Here is a 12,690-nt window from a genome sequence, read left to right as displayed (position 1 = left end):
TCAACGCCTATTGTACTAATCACTGTGCCACCGAAGAGCATAAGCACACCCCGTAACGTGAAACCGACTACGCGTGGAACATTCTGTCCCTATTAAAAAGAATAATCAAAACCATCCAAGTTACTTTGGATCCTATTGTTTCAAGATTTTAAAAACCCCTATACAAATCACTTTGGAGCATTTGGTTACAAAATAAACAATAAAAACAAAATGATTCAAGTTTATTTGAATCTAATTGGCCATCCTATTTCATGGTTTAGTATTTTTTAATAATGATTCATACACAAGTGGATCATGTTATGTATTGTTGAATGAGAGTCCAGGATACCTGGATCGTTCATTAAAAATATTTCTGGGAAAATGTCATTTTTTTCAACAGGCTACTTATAATTTCGCCAATACTAGACATATCGACACGAGTCTCTCTGGCATGAAAGAATAGGCTACGGTGAATCACGTGACATAGGTAACTCATTTTCGCTCTAACTTGTGAACTTTCTAAGCTGTGACTTGGATCTTTTTATTCTAACTACGTCCAATTCAATCATGTTGTAATTAATTGGGCATGACATGGTACCTATTTTATTTTAATTTTTTTATGAAAATACATTTGCTTTGTATCGTGCCGCATGTATGCCGTTACAGAGTCCACTGAAAATCAGCGTCCTAGCACTTTCGGTGACACGACAAGATTCGTGAGCACGGCCACAAACTACTATCTTGTATTAGTAGTTTGTGGCCGTGCTGACGAGTCTTTCACTTGCGTTTTTCGTTTGCATGCGTGACTCGCTTCGCGCATATGCAAAGATCTGTCGCATATGCGCAGGCAGGACTGTTCACGAGTCACTCGCTTGCGCAGGCCGCTTGCTTTGCGTTGGATTTTTTGCGTTGCATGATTGTGATATCTAGCAAGCTTGATATTTCCAATAAGCTGAGTGTATGATGGATTCCGTAATAGCACAGTGCATACTCTAGCGCAATTTTAGTACTTCCTTTATTTAATTATTTACTAAGTCGTATTAATTCTTATATAATTATTTGTATTATGTGTCAAATCATATAATGTGTTTCCTATGTTGTAAATCGGCATAAATAATTCATTATTTCTTTCTTTTTACTAATTTTGAAACAAATTCATTCATTTATAATTTTGATATTTATTGGTTGAGTACTACATACTTGTCAACGCTTCACTAAAAAACAAGTGTTTGACATTTCGTTTGTGGTCGGTCGATTCCTGTATACCATAGATTTATGAGTATCGAGGCTGCTGCGAAAATTGCAGTAATAAAATAAGTTACAAGGGGGCGGATAGCGCGTGGCTAGCTGCATGTAACATCAACAGCAGTCATGGCTATGTCTAAAGGATTCAAAGTCCTGGAGAAATCAGCACCGCCGAATCCCTACAGTATAATTCTGCAACACAGAAATAAAGATACTTCGCTACTGTTTGAATCTCAAGCCGTAGTTTCACTATCGTCTCAAGAAACAGAAAATCTTCGGAAGCAGTATCATAAAATCGCTGACGCGTACGGGTGCCTGGGCGTGCTTCAGTTGAATTCTGGTGAAACTTGTTTGCTTTATCTCGTTCTCGTTACGGGTTGCTGCTCAGTTGGAAAAGTTGGAGACGTCGAAGTGTTCAAAATTACACAAACACAGTTTCTGCCACTGTTTTATCATTCTCAAGGTGAAGACAAAGTTGCAGAGGTGAGAAAATTGTTAAATTCAGGTACATTTTACTTTTCCTGGAATTCCAGCAAAGTTAATGATGCTCTCTTTGATCTCACATTATGCTCACAAAGAAAAAGCAAAACTTCCACTCCTGACAACAGGTTCTTTTGGAATAGAACATTATTTATACATTTGATAAGATACGGTATTGATTGCGATGACTGGCTCACCAGGGCCATGTGTGGCTCAGTTGAAATACGCACTATCTATGTAGGCCACCGCCAAGCGAGAGCTGTACTAGTATCGCGACTCAGCTGTGAAAGAGCTGGCACCCGATTCAATGTAAGGGGGTGTAACGATGATGGCAATGTTGCTAACTTTGTAGAAACAGAACAGTCTATCTATATAGATGATTCTGTTGCCTCTTACATACAAACCAGAGGCTCTGTACCTCTGTTTTGGGAGCAGCCAGGAATACAAGTGGGATCACACAAAGTAAAGATGTCACGAGGATATGACGCATCAACTTCTGCCTGTGATAGGCATTTTTCACAACTGAAACGTAATTATGGCAACATTATCGTTGTCAACCTTCTGGGTTCAAGTTTGATAGGGGGTAGTGAAGGGGAAGCGACACTCAGCAATGCTTTCCAAAAACATATTCATGAATCTGCACACAGTGATGTCACACAAATAATTTTTGATTATCATCAAGAAGTACGGGCAGCATCAGCTGAAACGGCTCTTGCAAAATTCAAAAAAATAATTGAAACCTACTATGATACAATTGGCATTTTTAGTGCAAAAGGTGATGATATTTACAATGTACAAAAAGGTGTAATACGTACCAACTGCTTAGATTGCTTGGATAGAACTAACTCCATTCAAACATTTATAGGTTTGGAAATGCTAGCCATACAATTGATGTTGTTACAATGCATTGATAAAAAGCAAAATGTAAACAGGTTTGAGGAAGTGTTCCGGCAAATGTGGGTTAATAATGGTAATGAAATATCTAAAATCTATGCAGGCACTGGAGCTATTCAGGGTGGATCAAAGTTGATTGATGGAGCAAGATCTGCTGCTCGTACCATTCAAAATAATTTATTAGACAATTCAAAGCAAGAAGCAATTGATATACTCTTGCTGGGATCCACATTGAATTCTGAACTAGCAGATCGTACCAGAATTTTATTACCCTCCCATATATTGCACACATCTACTTCAGTTCTCAGAGAAATGTGCCGTAGATCAACTGAATATACACAACCCTCCAGTATTCGTATTACTATTGGCACATACAATGTCAATGGAGGTAAACATTTCAGAAGTCTTGCCTATAAGGATGTTTCATTAGCTGACTGGTTATTGGATTGCCCAAATTCAGCTTTAGTGACCACTGTCAATGTAAACGATCACCCATCTGACATATTTGCTATAGGGTTTGAAGAAATTGTTGACTTGAATGCTAGCAACATCATGGCTGCCAGTACAGATAATGCAAAAGCTTGGAGTGAAGAACTTGAAAAAATTTTGTGTAGAGATGCTCCCTACACGCTTCTATCAAGTCATCAATTAGTTGGAGTTTGTCTCTTTGTTTTTGTAAGGAAAGATTTAATTCCTCATATAAGGGATGTTGCTCTTGATTCCGTTAAAACAGGTTTAGGAGGTACAACAGGAAATAAAGGAGCTGTAGCTATTAGAATGGTTATATATGGAACATCACTGTGCTTTGTATGTGCACATTTTGCTGCCGGCCAATCACAAGTTACAGAACGTAACGCTGACTACGCTGAAATTACCAGAAAAGTCGCTTTTCCGATGGGTCGATCATTGTACTCACACGATTACGTATTTTGGTGCGGCGACTTTAATTATCGCATTGATTTAGATAAGGATGAAGTACGATTACTTGTATCACAAAATAATCTACAGAGGCTTCTGGAAAATGATCAACTTATAAAGCAAAAGTCTCAGGATCTTGTTTTCAAAAACTGTTTTGAGGGTGAGATCACGTTTCCGCCTACGTATAAATACGATCTATTTAGCGATGATTATGACACCAGCGAGAAATGCCGTGCACCGGCTTGGACTGACCGTATTTTATGGAGAAGCAGAAAATATACAATTGATCCAGAAACGACGCCAGAGTTAGCAGCTGGAAAATTACTGTATTACGGTCGCGCGGAGCTGAAGCAGAGCGATCATCGGCCCGTTGCAGCGATTTTAGAAGTAGAAGTGTTGCAGGTCAGTTATACTAAATGTATGGAAGTGTTTTACGAAGTAGTTCAAGATCTTGGACCTCCTGATGCCAGTATTATAGTGCAACCGATCGAAGAAATCAATTCTGAGGATTCGATTTTCGACGATAATGTCATGTCTGCTGTCTTGCAAGAGCTTTCGACTATAGGTGAAGTTACGCTTGTGCGTTTCAACGATGATCATTCATTGAGTATCACGTTCAGAGATGGTCAAAATGCGCTAGCCGCCACACAAAAAGGCCACATCAATGTCTGCTCGATCCCAATGTCAATAACACTGAAAACTCCAAACTGGGCTGATATATTGCGTTTGGAAATAGGTCTCTGTTCGAATAATACTGTACCGTTATTTGGTGATATTCAGCCTGAACGTCCGCTCAGATCGGCTCCGCCTACTCCGCGTCGTCAGCAACCGAGCAGACCACCAGCGCCTTCACCGACACCTCTGGTACCATCTAGAATTCCACCTGCAAGTCCAGCTAGACCGCCACCTCCGCGCCCAGCTCCCATAACTCCAGACGCCGTAGTTAAATCAGTTTCACAGCTACTGCCAACGAATTCGCCTCCCGTGACGTCACCGCCTGCAGATAGCGGTCCACCACCCGCGTGCGCACCACCACCACCGCCTAGTAGCACGCCACCGCCGACTGGACCACCACCTCCTGTCCCCGCCAGACAGGGCGCACCACCCCCTCTGCCAGCACGTCCGCGACCATCATAAGTAATTAACATACGGGTGGTTCTCGGCAAAAATGCAAATAGTGGAACTATTTAAATTTGTAACATTTGGGGAATTAATGATAGACGGGCCACATTATCGACAACGCATAATTTTGTTTCGGACATGTACATTATTAGGTTTTTAAAAATAATTGTCACAATTTATTCGGAGCTACGATAATAGCAATTAATATTCAGTAATTTTTATATTTCCACGCCTCTTAAGTCAAAGTAATGAAATACTATCAATTGCTAAAATACATTTCTTTTCGCCTCCGTTTTGGTAGATATTGGTATTTATTTTCCTTTTCTCTTGTATCTTGATCAATAGGACAATACAATGTGTGAATTAAATAGAGTAAATAAACTGTACAATCAAGGTGGGGGGACCAGGAGACCTAAGACACAGGGTATCCTAGTTTAGGCTCCGGTCTCTCACAAAATTGAAACTCTACTATGTATCTATCTGATGTGAGAGAAAAATAAAACATATTATTATTATTTAAGGCAGACTTAGTTATTTTTGATAACATTTTTAAAAGTGACGTGTTGAAATCAGCCAGAAATATTTTAAGGAATTTTCAAGATGTTAATACGAAAAACGATAGTTATTTTTATTAATTATTGTTGCGAAATAAAATAATTAAGACACAAATAAAATAATTGAGAGACTTAAAAGAAAATTAATTACTTTTATGTACCAGTTTCACTTGATATTTAACGGCGAAATTCTTGACATTGTTTCTGGAGAACCACCCATATATTCAATTGATGTATTCGCTGCCGGCCGTTAACTACGTATTTGTCAGCTCAATATTGTAATTTTAAGGCATCATGAAATATCTATAATGTAATTCTTCAAAACGTTTGTTGGTTTTTATTAGAAAATAAAATGCGTACGAAACGTAATGATCAAAGTATTTATAATTATTGTAAGTTACATTGAACAAAGTAAGTTTTGCAATATGAATCAAATTTTTTCCTTATCAGTAGGTATAGTTTATTAAAAGTTGCAAAGCATCGAAATTGTTACTAAATATGTAGGTGCAATCTTAGACAAAATATATTTATTTTAAGCAAGTTAGAAATTTTGTTAAGCAAGTTTGTAAGTCATGTTAGCATTGTTTCTTAATTTTTTTGAATAAAATCAGTATGATTTGTCAAATAAATTTAAAGGTATTTACACAAATAATTATTTTAAGAATTTAAATACAATCGCCTTGTTATTGTACCCACTTTCATATTATATTATCTCATTTCATCCATGATTCGTAATATTGTTTTACAGTTCCTGAAAATTTTGCGTGATTCCTATTTTGATGTTAGTTATACATACAAATGTATCTGTATGTTATTTATAACACAAGCGTATGTTTATGTTAATTGCCTATACCTAATTGGTACCCATCGTTTTTTTATACTACCTATTATTGCCCCTGTGATCTTATTTTATTTTACTTATGAATTTATTTTTTTTATGGATTTTTATTATGGCTGTGTTGAAGCATTTTCTGTAGTAGAATCCAATTAGATGGTGTTTCTTATGTATTATCTTTTGTCTAGCTTACATGCATATTTAACAATTATGATATGGATCGTTTATACTCTTTTGAAATCCCGTATTTTTATGAAAACCGATTTTGCAATGTACCTGATGTAGTTTCACATTTTATACTATATGTTGAATGTAAATGTAATGTGTGTTCATCAGTTTGTGTATTGCTATTCAGTTTAACATTATTTAATAGCATATTTTGGTGCAACTATTGTAAAAAAGTAATGAAGATTAGAATTTCAGTAATTACTCATAGTCAATGCTATGTATGTTGTAAAATGATATGCATTTCCTTTGGGAATCATCATAGAGGCCAGTGTTTGTAATGTTACATGTTTATAACTAATGTAAATAACGCTATGCTATATAATGAAATATAGAAGTGTTAAATTCATGTTTGTTTTAATTTACCAGGAAGAATTCAATAACTGTTCAATAAATTAAAAAAACTCATGCTAATTTCACTTTATTAGTAGTTTATTATGAAAACACGTGGTAGTTTTGGTTTAATTTATTTAAATTGCTCAAGTCTATAATACACAACAAAGGCTAGTACAGAATGTTGTAATTTAACCGATTATTCACTTGGCTTTGGGAACAGCATGGTCATAGATGGTGTGGGCTATACCCGCAAGTGCAACAATGCATAGGGCCATTGTGAAGCGGTAGAGAATACCATCAACTGGACCACCTTTCAGGAACACAGGTACGTCATTATCTTTCTGCAAAACATATTAAAATTCAAATTTAAGCATCCTGCAGCAAACCAAATATGGATTTAATTACTAAGTTGGCAATTAAAACATGATCAAAGGTTCAGATGTTGATAACAGTTTTACGTTGGATGATGTTCGAAACCATGATTGACTATACCTGCCATCCGTTAACTAAAATGTGGCTAAGTGACAAAATATTTTTTTGATATATCATCATACATTGGATGTAGTTAAAAAGATCCAATCCACATCCACTCACTTTTCAGATATGGCATTTGAAGTTCAAAAGTGTTTCTCACACTTGTTTTATTTTCAAAACTTATAGTGTCATGTAACTCCAGAGATATTTATTAATGTTTATATGTTGGATTTTATTTGCTGATCTAAGAGGAATCGTTTGGTACATAAAACTAATTTTTTTATAACTTTGTGGATTGGATCCTATTTGCTTAACTACATCCATTTAATGATAGTTCAGCTATGCATCTCTAGGGTGTTCCGATAAGTCGAACACGTTACCTAATTGTAACTGTTTAAAGGAGGATTTTGTGCTCTATCTTTTTTGTTTAAAACGGAAATTTGACCATTTGTCACTTAGCCGCTTTTTAATCAGTGGACGGCAGATATGTACCTGGAACAATTCCTGGCGCTTGCGGATGGTCTCTGAGACTGGGGGGTAGGGAATGTTCGTGCCAGGGATGAGCCTCCTCTTGCCAGGCGCAGGGCACGCGGATGCCTCGGTTACAGTAGACAGGTGCGCGGTGTTGTACTGGATGCTGGGGGGCTCCACTCGTTGCAGGGCAATTGGTGCCTGTCGAAAAATATCCAACGATAACGATATTGTAATCTCAAGTCTCAATTAACTCTTTCAAAATACTAAAAAAATACTCACAACTGGAAACAGTGGGCTCTGCAGATTAGTAGCAGCGACTAGCCTACCGGTTACTCGGCTAAGTTGATGGTACATCTTGTTGTTTAGAAATAATTAAAGTTTCTGAGGAAAAATCGTGGTGTTACGAAACAAGTATTTCCATCGAATTATGCCATTATCGTTCAAAAACCTTTGTGGCAGATGACGAATGATAGAACGAAAGCTACTTTTGTTTCGTTTGAAATAGCATGTTACGAAGAAAGATTTAAATATTTGTTAATTTATATTCTTATTTTGATGTAAGGACAAATAATTAAATATTGAAGCAAATAATGTAAAAATTCGTTAATTGTTAAAAACTTTCTTAGATTTATTTGGTTTTGGAACGTACTTCTAATACTTGCCCAATGAAAATTTTATTAAACAATCGAAAAATTAAAAAAAGTTTTAGACTCAAAATATTGGTAGCACTAAATTGTAGAAGTAATCTAAGGCTTTTTTATTTAAAATTCTGAAGCATATTCCTGAAATAAATAGATATACTTTTATCACTAGATCCAATTTTTTTCTTCATATTTGTAATCTAATTTCTAAACTTACAATCCGCCATTTTTCTTTTCTTCAATGGTTCCGTAAATGACTTTGACAGGTCTTTCTTTTTGAGTTTTTGAGCACGTTGTTGTAAAAAGGTAACTTGCTACTAGGTTACCTTTTCTAATTTTTTGCCTTATTTTACGAGCGGTAATTCGTAAGTATGTCTTGCTAAAAATATGTAGTGTTAAAAAATATTGTATGATATTTTAATGGCGTTCGAGTTCCAAATTTGAATCTCCGCGTGGCATGTCGTCTTGACAGCGATCGCATTTTGTTATTCATTTTAATTTTTTGGACCACCTTGATCGTATCGATCATCAAAAATTCAGTAAATGTTTGCCCTGTAATACAAATCTCTTTCCAGGACTGCAATGCAGATTTTCGTGAAGACCCTCACAGGGAAGACCATCACTCTTGAGGTGGAGGCTTCCGATACGATTGAGAATGTAAAAGCCAAGATTCAGGATAAGGAAGGCATTCCTCCAGATCAGCAGCGATTGATCTTTGCTGGAAAACAGTTGGAGGATGGCCGTACTTTGTCGGACTACAACATTCAGAAAGAATCTACTTTGCACTTAGTGCTTAGGCTTAGAGGAGGTATGTATAAGTACTTACAGTTAGTAGAATAAAAAAGCACAGTAAAATATTTCTTTGTAAATTTTAACTGTTTTTTATGTCCAGGCACCATCGAACCTTCTCTCCGTATCTTGGCCATGAAGTACAACTGCGATAAAATGATCTGTCGCAAGTGCTATGCCCGCCTTCACCCGCGTGCTACCAACTGCCGCAAGACTAAGTGTGGGCATACTAACAACCTGCGCCCAAAGAAGAAGCTGAAGGATTAAATATTTACATTTATAGAACACTCAATAGTTTCCAGTTCCATCTTCTACAAATTATAATTTCCTTAAAATGTAATTTCAAGCAAAATAAATTCAAAGTATAACTGATTCCTTTTCTTTATTACGCCTAGAAATTCGAATTTTAGCTTCCTGTCAAAAGTACTGTGCTGTAGTTGGATGCAAAATTACTGCATTTAGCTCTACACTTACAAATTAAACATTTGTTAACTAGTGATTACTGTTAATAAGTTATCCATAGCTTGTAATGAATGAGAGTAATATAAGTTTATCTACAAGTTGTACTGTATGGTGTTACAGGTTACAGGTTAACAGTTATTATTGATCCCACAAGTTCGTAGTGGGCCGGGACCCTACTTTCACCCTAGCCCCACAGAAGCTGTAGGCAGAGACCACGGAACGCCACTTTATCCTGACACAACTCAAGCCTCCTGTCAACTGGCCCTACTTTCAATCAATCGCCAATAATAACACTACTGTAGCATTCAAGTGTCCGTATATACATGCATACTATTATGTCTGGTCTCCCATTGGAGTAGGCCGAGAAAACGGCGACGACAGCATCTCGTTACTGATACATTAATAATAAATAACCAAATGTCGCTTTTAGATCACTAAATTACTGTAGGTAAGTTGTTTTGGTTAATTGTAAAATATATTTTTTATTTTATTTGAATGTACTTATCAACATCGCAATAGGTATAAGCAAAAGGACATACTAGTCTGCGTGTTTCTTACCTATTGACTTACAAACATTGACTTATAAAATTAGTTTTAAGTCAATGTTCTTACCCCTGACAATATAGCGATACCTCTCATGTAAGTTGTTGGAAGTCAAAGTCACAGACATGTCTGTGGTCTAAGTACTATTTTTGATTTAATATACATCCGTCATATTCCAGTTTCGTCAGAAATAGTTTTTTTCATGATTTCAGTTCCTGTTCGTCAGGAATGACGAATGTGGACAACCAATAACGACACTCGTCAAATTCCGCTTTCGTCATATGGATTTAGTATTCCGCTTTCGTCATATGGATTTAGTACACATCTAACTTAAATTTATCCTTTTTTATGTATATTATAGGTTTCATGTTTGAAAGCAAACATAACACTAAGTGATTTGTGAGTAACTTAATTATGGAATTTATACATAAAAAAAGGATTATTATACATATATATTGGGTTCTCTGGTAAAAATTGGTGTTCCGCAGGGTTCAATACTTGGGACCTTTCTTAGTTCTGATTTATATTAATGACCTGCCATTCTTTGTTAAGGATCGTTGCTAAATAGTATTGTTTGCTGACGACACATCCTTGATTTTTAAAACAGACAGACATGAACTATGACCATATTAATTATTTCATCAGGATGTGTATTCTAGTTTACGTAGTTCTTTTAGTGAAGAGCAGCATGGTTTTCTCAGACAACGCTCAACATCCTCCAACCTCATTATTGCCAATGAGTACATCGCCGATGGAATGGAGAAGGGAGCGCAAGTTGACGTGGTATACACAGACTATATAAAGTGTTTTGATAGAATCGATCATTGCATGCTACTCCATATCCACACTCCATGCGGCGGGAATTCATGGAAATTTATTTCGTTGGTTCGCCTCCTACATTGCCAATCGTAGCCAGGCTGTTGTTTTGCGAGGCGTCGCGGTGGGCTGAAATATCTTCTGGTGTTCCCCAGGGGTCAATTCTGGGTCCGCTGTTATTCATAATTTTTATAATGGACATCGGTAAATGTTTCTTAAATTCAAAATCCATTCTTTTCGCAGACGACATGAAGATCTGCGGTTTGAACAATGCTGTGTCTTAAATAAGTTAGATCTTAATGTTTCCAAAGTGTTTCTGTATGACATTCACACGTAAGACCAACGTAATAGGATTCAATTATTTCCTCCAGGGTCACAGTTTGACCAGAGTTAATAAAATAAGAGATTTGGGTGTCATACATGATAGCAAGCTAATTTTCGAGGATCATGTCAATCATATTGCTAGTAAGGCCTCTAGGGCCCTCGGGTTCGTGATGCGAATTTCCAGTCATTTAAAATCTTTGAAGGCAATTAAAGTACTATATTGCACCTTCGTGCGAAGCCATCTCGAGTACGCGTCCCAAGTGTGGAATCCGCAATATGGTATTTATATTGATAGGCTCTATAGTCGATACAGAAACGATTTCTGCGTTTTCTTGACTTTAGGGCCAAACAAAAGTCGCTGAGTTATGAGCATCGATGTAAGCGATACCACTTCTTGCCACTGTTAATGCGTCGGGAAATCAATGACATGTGTCTCTTATCTAAACTGGCAAATGGTAAAATTGACTGTCCGGAATTGCTGTCCATGATTGGTCTTCGTGCTAACGCACTGGCTTTGCGGCAGCGCCCTCTGCTTCACTTACCAAATGTCCGCACAAATTACAGGCAAAATATATTCATGGTACGTAGCTGTAAAACCTTTAACAAGTATAGCACCGATAATGACTTTGATTTATTTGCGTCTAGCACTACATCTATAAAGAGAACTGTGGGTTTGAATTATTTTTAAAAGGCAATAACTAGTAAATATTTTAGATATGGTGGGTATGCTCAAATTATAAGTAGGTATATAAATCTTATTATGTTGAATATATGTATGTATATATTTATGTCGTTGATATTATTATTGGACTTAAACTAAATTAAACTAAAGTGTATATGCGTATGTAGGATTAACAATTAGTGTTAACATATGTTTTGTATATAGATTTTCATATGTGGAGGCTTAGAATGGAGGTTTTTAATAGGCTTATAAGTTTACATTCAGTTTATAAATTAATATTAAAGAATGCTGTAAACCTTTAAGAATAAATAAATAAATAAATACCCTCTCTAAGGTAGTTTATTGGTTTAATGTTAATAATTTGTTGCTTAATGTCAAGAAGACAAAATGTCTTAAATTTGAATTACCTAACGTAAAATCGACTAGTCCAAGCATGGAAAAAAACGGAGACAAGTTAGACCTTGTTAATAAAGCAATCTTCTTGAGAGTGATCTTAGATAGTAAACTTCAATGGTTTCCACATATATCTTCCCTGGCCAGCAGATTAAGCTCCGCTGCATACGCGGTCCGCAGAGTACGTGAGCTTACCGATGTTAGTACTGCTAGACTAGTTTACTTTAGTTACTTCCATAGTATAATGTCCTACGGGATTCTCATGTGGGGTAAAGCGGCAGATATTCGAACTTTATTTGTATTGCAAAAACGAGCGGATTCGTTCTCTGTATCATCTAGGCCCCCTTGTAAGAGACCCAGAAAAAAAAACGGGGGCGTCGTGTAGAGGCTTAGGGGGAGATTTGTAATTTCATCTAGGAAGACTCGAAGGGTCGTATTCTAGAACTCTATTCAATGCTCAAGTCAGGATTGCACTGGCAACATAAGCACTGGAAATACGACCCT

General features: G+C 36.5%; 3 protein-coding genes across 4 annotated transcripts; 2 read left to right on the top strand and 1 right to left on the bottom strand.

Moving 5' to 3' along the window:
• Nucleotides 1-1,232: 1,232 nt before the first annotated feature.
• Nucleotides 1,233-6,608, top strand: LOC113226879 (synaptojanin-1). The gene has a single exon (XM_026459674.1). The coding sequence runs from the start codon at nt 1,351-1,353 to the stop codon at nt 4,651-4,653; it is 3,303 nt and encodes a 1,100-aa protein (XP_026315459.1). The 5' UTR covers nt 1,233-1,350; the 3' UTR covers nt 4,654-6,608.
• A 95-nt stretch (nt 6,609-6,703) lies between these two features.
• Nucleotides 6,704-7,971, bottom strand: LOC113226880. Its single transcript, XM_026459675.1, has 3 exons — nt 7,816-7,971; nt 7,555-7,734; nt 6,704-6,929 (listed from the first exon to the last, which is right to left on the bottom strand). Exons 1-3 carry the CDS (start codon nt 7,888-7,890, stop codon nt 6,789-6,791), a joined length of 396 nt encoding a protein of 131 aa, XP_026315460.1. The 5' UTR covers nt 7,891-7,971; the 3' UTR covers nt 6,704-6,788.
• A 456-nt stretch (nt 7,972-8,427) lies between these two features.
• On the top strand, nt 8,428-9,303 carry LOC113226835 (ubiquitin-60S ribosomal protein L40). Of its 2 annotated transcripts, XM_026459608.1 has the most exons (3): nt 8,428-8,542; nt 8,753-8,985; nt 9,070-9,303. In XM_026459608.1, exons 2-3 carry the CDS (start codon nt 8,760-8,762, stop codon nt 9,231-9,233), a joined length of 390 nt encoding a protein of 129 aa, XP_026315393.1. In that variant the 5' UTR covers nt 8,428-8,542; nt 8,753-8,759; the 3' UTR covers nt 9,234-9,303. The 2 variants fall into 2 exon arrangements, with proteins under 2 accessions (XP_026315393.1, XP_026315392.1); XM_026459607.1 differs by lacking the exon at nt 8,428-8,542 and having other exon boundaries at nt 8,670-8,985.
• Nucleotides 9,304-12,690: the final 3,387 nt, after the last annotated feature.

Source organism: Hyposmocoma kahamanoa, unplaced genomic scaffold (genome assembly GCF_003589595.1).
Source record: "Hyposmocoma kahamanoa isolate Upper Pololo Valley unplaced genomic scaffold, ASM358959v1 202, whole genome shotgun sequence".
In the NCBI taxonomy this organism is placed as follows: domain Eukaryota; kingdom Metazoa; phylum Arthropoda; class Insecta; order Lepidoptera; family Cosmopterigidae; genus Hyposmocoma; species Hyposmocoma kahamanoa.
Note: the sequence above shows the minus strand (reverse complement) of the source record. Positions and strands in the feature narration are given on the sequence as shown.